The 7,461-nt window shown below is 36.3% G+C and overlaps 1 protein-coding gene across 2 annotated transcripts; it reads right to left on the bottom strand.

Annotated features, from left to right (window-relative positions):
- Nucleotides 1–1,307: 1,307 nt before the first annotated feature.
- LOC309482259 (uncharacterized protein) lies at nucleotides 1,308–6,203 on the bottom strand. Of its 2 annotated transcripts, XM_082147594.1 has the most exons (3): nucleotides 6,097–6,203; nucleotides 5,521–5,863; nucleotides 1,308–2,682 (listed from the first exon to the last, which is right to left on the bottom strand). In XM_082147594.1, the coding sequence occupies exons 2-3, from the start codon at nucleotides 5,852–5,854 to the stop codon at nucleotides 2,033–2,035; spliced, it is 984 nt and encodes a 327-aa protein (XP_082003720.1). In that variant the 5' UTR covers nucleotides 5,855–5,863; nucleotides 6,097–6,203; the 3' UTR covers nucleotides 1,308–2,032. The 2 variants fall into 2 exon arrangements, with proteins under 2 accessions (XP_082003720.1, XP_082003719.1); XM_082147593.1 differs by lacking the exon at nucleotides 6,097–6,203 and having other exon boundaries at nucleotides 5,521–5,909.
- Between the last annotated feature and the right edge of the window lie 1,258 nt (nucleotides 6,204–7,461).

The raw sequence follows: 7,461 nt of genomic DNA, 5'->3' as shown, positions 1-7,461 counted from the left end.
CTTGTGTGGGTGAAATGTAGTGCTTATGTACTATTAATTTTGGAATATCCCCGATCATGTAATTTGTTGTCATTCTCAGAGTGAAATAATTGATAAAAAGCAAAGAATTAAAGGGATAGTTCACCACAAAATGAAAATGATGTCATCATTTACTCACCCTCAAGTTGTTCCAAACCTGTATGAATTTTGAAGAATGTCGGTAACCAAACAGTTGACGGACCCCATTGATTTACATAGTATAAAAAAAAAAAATTACTATAGAAGTCAATGGGGCCAATCAATTGTTTGGTTACTGACATTATTCAAAATATCTTTTGTGTTCAGCAGAAGAAAGTCTACAGGTTTGGAACAACTTGAGAGTGAGTAAATGATGACAGAATTGTAATTTTTGGGTGAAATATCCTTTTAAAAATGCCTCTCACTGGGGTAACTGAATGGCAATGCCACCTGAACATCTTGCTGCACACTAGCATATTATTGGTTGAGCAAGTTTGTTTAAAAATGAGTGCCTATAATTTATGAAATTCTGTGATTGCTACAAATGTTATTTTTTTGTTTGTGCCAATTGCTTTATTTTGCCAATATTATTTACTTCAGGGTTCTTTGCATTTCTTGCTTGTTTTGTTAGATTTTTGTAATTGCTTTGATAACATTTATATTTGCTTTTTTGTAACAAAGGTATGTTCTGAAAGCCCCTTGATATTTATGACTAAATACTATGCGCTGATAAGAGGCTTATTTATTAAACGGTGAGATACCTCCGTGTGCTGAGATAGACTTAGTGGGATGCTTGAGCCTGGTATGGTCATGAGTACATGACATAAACATTTTGTGGATTGTTTTTTTGGTAAAGACTTTTATATCTCCACAAACATGATGCTCGGTTTCCCCTGCGTTAAATCATTTCAAATAAAAGTTGAAGAAAAAAAGCTGTGTGTTCTGTCACTTATTTGTCCATAATTTATTCAGTGTCAGAAGAATTTGACTGCTGACCACAGACCATTGTGGAAAATGTTGAGAGGGTGATGAATTGATTTTAGGTTGTAATTGTCCGTCTCTATAAACTAGCCTAATGTAGGATATATGAGATCTTAGGTCAAAATTTTACATCAGAAGTGTTCAAATGTTTATCATTATAAAATGATCTATAGTGTGTCAGTCTATTTTTTTTTTTTTTACCTTTTTTTTTTTTTGTTTAAGTGACAATTACTTTAAAATGGGATTTTAAATATTAAAAATATATATAATTAAGGTTATGTGTTACAATTATGTGCTGTTGCAATTTTTGTAAAACAAACAAAAAAAGATTAAAGATTAAATCTTTCTTTATTTGCAATGCAGTTTGCAAACATTCACATGATCCATTTTTGTGAGATCCATTATGGCGAGTTGCTTTAAAGGGATACTCCACTTTTTTTGGAAATAGCAATATACTCTCATTCCTGCGTAATAATCAAAAAACTTTGCTGCCGTACCATGGGTGCAGCAGGTGTAATGATATGACGCAGCGCCTGAAAATAGGTCTAATAGGTTAGACAAACTTAGTCCCGGTCACCGAGCTGGGGACTATTTTCAGGCGCTGCGTCATATCATTACGCCTGCTGCACTCATGGTACGGCAGCAAAGTTTCTTGATTATTACGCAGGAATGAGAGTATAGTTCCTATCCATATCAGCCTAGAAAATCGCAACTTTTCATTTTCCGTCGGTCTTAGTACACGATGTAACTACAGAAGAGTCAAGTTTTAAATAGGAAAAATACCAAAACTCTTTGGTCATTTTTTTGAGAGAGATGCTAATGGTCCTGTCCGATTCAATGATCTATGCTAAGCTATGCTAAAAGTGGTACCGCCAGACCCGGAGTTCAGCTGAATGGATTCAAAAAAGGTAAGACTCAACTGTTTAACTCTGGGGGAGTTGTAAAATGAGCCTATTTCCCAAAAATTGGAGTATCCCCTTAAAAGTCCCCTCTCCCTCCTTTTTAACACATTTCCTTTTACTTTCCTCTACTTCTCTTGTAGATCTTGTTTCTCTTACTCCGGCAGGCCCATTTCTTTGCGGGTGAGTGTTGCGATGACACGATCTTTCAGACTCTCTGGTGTAGCGCATTTGGGCTCTGATTGCAGGGACTCCATGGTCAGTTTCCTCCACAGGTACTCTATTTTAGTGTCACAATGCCACGGGTTAAAGGTCAACTCCACCCAACTGGTATTTATATCTAATACGCCAGGAGACAGAAACTGCAGCCTGTTTTCACTGAGGTCAACATACTCCAAGCGCTTGAGCCCTTGAAATACAGGTGGCGGGAGGCTGTCTAGTCGATTTTTCTGCAGGAAGATGTGAGTCAGGTTAGCAGAATGACTAAAGGCTTTTACATCCAGGGACTGGATTTTGTTCTGGTCCAAATGAAGTCTCTCTAGAGCGGGGTGAGCATCTAGACACCCAACTGGAAGCTCTTCGAGTTTGTTCTGCGAGAGGTGCAGAATCTTTAGGTGACTCAGACTTTGGAGTTGGGCCATTGGGAATTTCATAAGATGGTTTCCGGACAAATCCAACCATGTGAGATTGCTGTTGCTGGGCAGCCAGTCTGGGTGGAGGATGGAGATGCGGTTGTCTTTCAGCACCAGGTTGAGGAGTGGAGCATGATGGAAAACATACGCAGGCAGCTCTCGAAGTTCATTGTCTGTGAACAGTTTGGATGAGAAGAGTTAGAAAACAGTCTGTGACCGGCTACATCGTTTCAGTTGTTTTGGCTGTCATTAAAACTTGAAACAGAAAGTGGCCTTCAAAGATTTTTTTGGACAGAATTTGGAGATTTCTGAAAATATTCAATTAAGCAATAAGCCCCTTGAAGCCGTGTTTTACAGTGGATTTAGAACAGCTAAAGTGCGTTGTCAGGCACAAAACAGAGCGGAGTCCCTAAAACCCCCTTAGCTGTTCTAAATCCACTGTAAAACACGGCTTCAATGGGCTTATTGCTTTTATAAAACGGTTACTCCATAAAAATATTCATTTTAATATTTATTTTATTCATAAAAAAACCACCAGCAACAAAAATATAACGTTATAACACATTTATCCCTCCGCCAAGCAATGTAGTTCCAAAGCAAGCAATCACGATAAAAGAACCACAAACGGCAGTTGCGCAGTAATACTAATGTAATGCGGTCACAGGTGTATGTTTGTTGAGTAATTTACAACGGCTTCAAACGCGGCTTAACCAATCAGAATCAAGGACTGGAACTCTCCGTTTTATAATAAAATATAATGCATATTCAACACAGTGTACATTTTTTAAACAATATATTTATGATTTTAGCGATATGCTCTAGCGAAGAAACGAGCTTTCTTTACATTGAATGACTACTGAGGTAAATGTAAATAATCACTTTGTGGAACAATCAAAATATGTTTTGGACTGGTTGGCAGTCGGCCACCCTTACAAAGAGAAAAACATAGTAACTGTGACGAAAGTGTTGGGGAAACTCCAGGAAGAGAAAAGGGAGGAGAGCACCTGCTAATTATATCATTGGGGACATTCTACCAGAAACGTACATTTCCACTTTAAAAAATCTTGGGGGAAAAAATATATTTTTCTTAAATCTGAACGTTGAGACATATGGAGGACATGTTAAACTATGAGAAACACATATCATCCCATCTCAGCATGTTTTTATGATTAAATAAAATACATTTTTATACGCATTTCACCCCTAAAATGTCAGGCCCTGTCACAGACAAATTTGTATATGTTAGAATGGTTTCCTAATGAATTTCTTTGATACAGATAGCATTTTCTTATTGATCACATGTCCCTGATTGTATCTAACATGGTTTTATAATTCCTTTAAGAAATATAAGTAACTTTTCGGTCAACTGTAGTACACAAAATCACAGAATACCCGCAGGCACTCATATAGTTGTAAAATAACTACCTTTACATAGGAGATTTTTATAAAAACATAGTAGTGGATATATACCCCCACCTTCATCTACACAGTTAAAGAGATTAATTAATTAATATTTCCTCAAATAGTACACTTTTATCATAATTTCCTGTGTGACAGGACTGACCATGGCGTGACAGGACTGACGGTACTGTGACAGGACTGACTTTATGGATTTTGATGATGCAGAAAAAGTTATGTTTTGTGTTCTTTATTTAAGTTTTGATTGGCATTTCTTTTTTAAATTATTATTATAATTTTAATGTTAAAGTAATATTAGACTATGGTAAAATTCAGCCAAGGACATACATAATATTGCCAAAAGTATTGGGACAGCCCTCCAAATAATTGAATTTAGGTGTTTAAATCACTTCCATGGCCACAGTTGTATAAAAATCAAGCACCTTGGCCTTCATTTTACTATTGCATGCGTTAAATACATAACATATGCAATAAATGTAATAAAAAAGAACAATAACATTAATTTGTAAGGCCGTGTCACACAGGAATGTGACAGGGCCTGATGTGACAGGGCCTGACGGTTGGCCATTGTAAACTGCCATTACTCAGCCTGCTAGCATGCTAGCATAAAAACTGTTAACATGCAAGCAAGGAATTTCAATAACCTTTTTAGACATGTTTTGGATTTAAAACATTTTCATTATTTTCTGGAATGTTTAACCGTGACAGGGCCTGACCCTTTAGCTCGTCTTCCTAAAAAAAACATACAAAAACAAGCTTAAAATCATACAATTCAATGAAACAATTCAGCCTTAATCAATGTAAGCTTCACCTGGGTCAAATGATGTCACTTCCTCTGAGTGATACCCTTAAAGGTGTATTTCACACATTTTATGTAGAGTTTTATGTAAACGTGACAGGACTGACCAAAACATGGGGACAGTTGTAAAATAGAATTTATTTGTAGAATTTATATATAATTTTATGTTTTTGATCAGTTGATGTGAATGATAACAGCTTAAACTTGTTATTGATGAGTTTTTTTTTTTTAAATAACAGTTTGTAGCATAACAAAACTATGAAAGCTGTAGCTCCAATTTGGCTGAGGACAAGGGCATGGACAGGATTTGTAATTTTCAAAAGTGTTTTTGAAAAAAATATCTGAGAACCTAATGAATGACATATTCCTTTACAGAACAACTCACAGAAATCAACTATGAGCCAGTTTTAGAAATTTTTGGATGAAATACTTTTTTATTCACTGTAACAATTCAAGGACAGATAATGTACGTTTCTGGTAGAATGTCCCATTGGTTTAAAAAAAAACTGTTTAAAAGTGTGAGTTGCGAGTGAGATGGTCAGATGTCCTGCAGGCGAGAGTCTCGGCTTTGTTGCTTTGTTCAGTAAAGCCTTATTTTGACTTCTGGAACTCTGCCTCCTGAGCTTCATTTGCAAGAAAGAGAAGACTTTTCTCCACAACACTAAAAGGAAGAGATGTTCGTCTTCCACGCCACAAACGGCTCATTGCGACTTCCGCGCACATAGCTACAAAATACACGTAGAGAATCTTAACCTCAAGCCTACTCAAGGTGCTTTTATACACACAGACTCACCCGTGAGGTCTATGGTGTGCAGGTAATGAAGGTCCTTCAGAAGATCTGCTGGTAAGCTGCTCAGTTTGTTTCCGGGCAGGTGTAACTCCTCTAGCAGTGGGATGGCTTTCAGGTGTTGAGAGGTCAGCACGCTCAGGTTGGTGAACTGGATGGTTAAGGAGGTGGTGTTGCCTGGGAGACCGTCACCAGGGAAATGAGAGAGGCCAGCATCAGGACACACCACCTCGGTGCTTTTGGCGCTGAAGTGGCACGTGCATCGCTTTGGACACGAGAGGGCGTCACGGCAACAGAAGACGAGCATCACCGAGAGCGCGTGCATGAGCCAGGAATTCATCTTCACGAGCTTCAAAAGTTGAAGTTCAAATTATTTTTTGTTTTTAAGCTGCTAATTTATTCCTAGCATAGGGTTTCCTCGTTTTTTGAGAAGATATTTACTCGGAACAAAAATAATTTCATGAATGTATAATAAAAGAAGGAGTGCGAAGAAAAATGAATCACATAGAAATGTAGATTATCTAAGTTCCCTGACTGGAGCTCAGTCTAAAATGATCAAATATCACCAAAACGTAATCTTACCTTTTATTGTTTAGATGTCCAGTTATTCCAAAACTCTGCTCATTCCCCTCAGTTATATCCTGACAGAGACTGTCCGTGTGTGACTCGAGCACTGTTTACAGGAAAGTAGGACAGTCAGAGAAACCCCGTCACTTATGTAAATAATGAGAACATCTGGACATGCCTGAAGGGTGAAAGTACACAATACTTTTACTAAAAGAAATGTAAATCAAATTTAAAGTATAGGTGGTAACACGGCTGTTGTATTAATAAAAGTGGAATAATAAATAGGCTGTGTACTTTGTAAAAATGTCAAATTTGAATGTAAACTGAGGAAATGTTTATATGGAACGCTTTATAACAGTAAAGTATTAGATCAATACATGTAAATGATTGATGTTTTGGCAGCAGCATTAGCATTGCACAATGAACAAAAGGTTGCACAACAAATGTTCTACACAAATGGACACCTTTTAATTTCACATTTTGTTATATATAACAACAAGTGATTTGTTTATTGCTGATGAAATGTTCTGTGCTTAAACGACCTCTGGTCAGCCACGACACATCCGGGGTTTATTAATGATGTTAAGCATTGGGCTATTTGAGCTGGTAATAATTAGTTAAACCGTTTATTTTGGTTAAGTTATTATAATGTTACTGAGGAAATTAGGCTTTTTAACGTTTTATTATTAGGCTATTGTCGTACTTGTTGTTTAATTTAATTTAATTATTAATTTGTAACACCGCATGTGATTTTACGTGAACTGATTTTATTGAATTTTCAACAGGGGAAAACAGAGTTACAAATCAGATACCAAAATGCATAATAATTGAATAGATTTCTTACATCATCAATTGTCTTTTTCAACAACAGAGATGTATGTTGTTGTTGCTGTTGATCTTTAGTCTATATAAACGAATCATAAATAAATAAATCTTTGTCAGTTGAAAACAATCTAATATTTGGTACAACTGACATACATTTTACTTGTGATATTTTCCAAATAGAGTACAATAACTTTAATTGAATTGTCAAAACAAACAGGTAGGCTACGACAATCCATATGAACAAGACTGTTGAACAGGCTATTTGAGGAATTTTAAACAATGTAAACAATTAACGAAATTTGAGACCAAACTGATTTATGGTGAACATTAGATGACCCTAAAATGTAACGCTTTCCTTAGCTATATTTAAGGGATTTTTTCCCCCACCTAAATATTTTCATCTTTGTCAGTATGCTCTTTTTGGTAATTCTGACCTAATGGAAATAAAGACATGAATTAAATTATAGCTACGGAGTGAGTGCATGAAACAGAATTGAAATAAAGGTCCTAAAACATTAGTGCTGAATAATAACAACGTTGATGGACAAGTTCCAG

Source organism: Leuciscus leuciscus, assembly GCF_965113295.1.
Source record: "Leuciscus leuciscus genome assembly, chromosome: 19".
In the NCBI taxonomy this organism is placed as follows: domain Eukaryota; kingdom Metazoa; phylum Chordata; class Actinopteri; order Cypriniformes; family Leuciscidae; genus Leuciscus; species Leuciscus leuciscus.
This window is presented reverse-complemented; position numbering and strand designations above follow the sequence as displayed.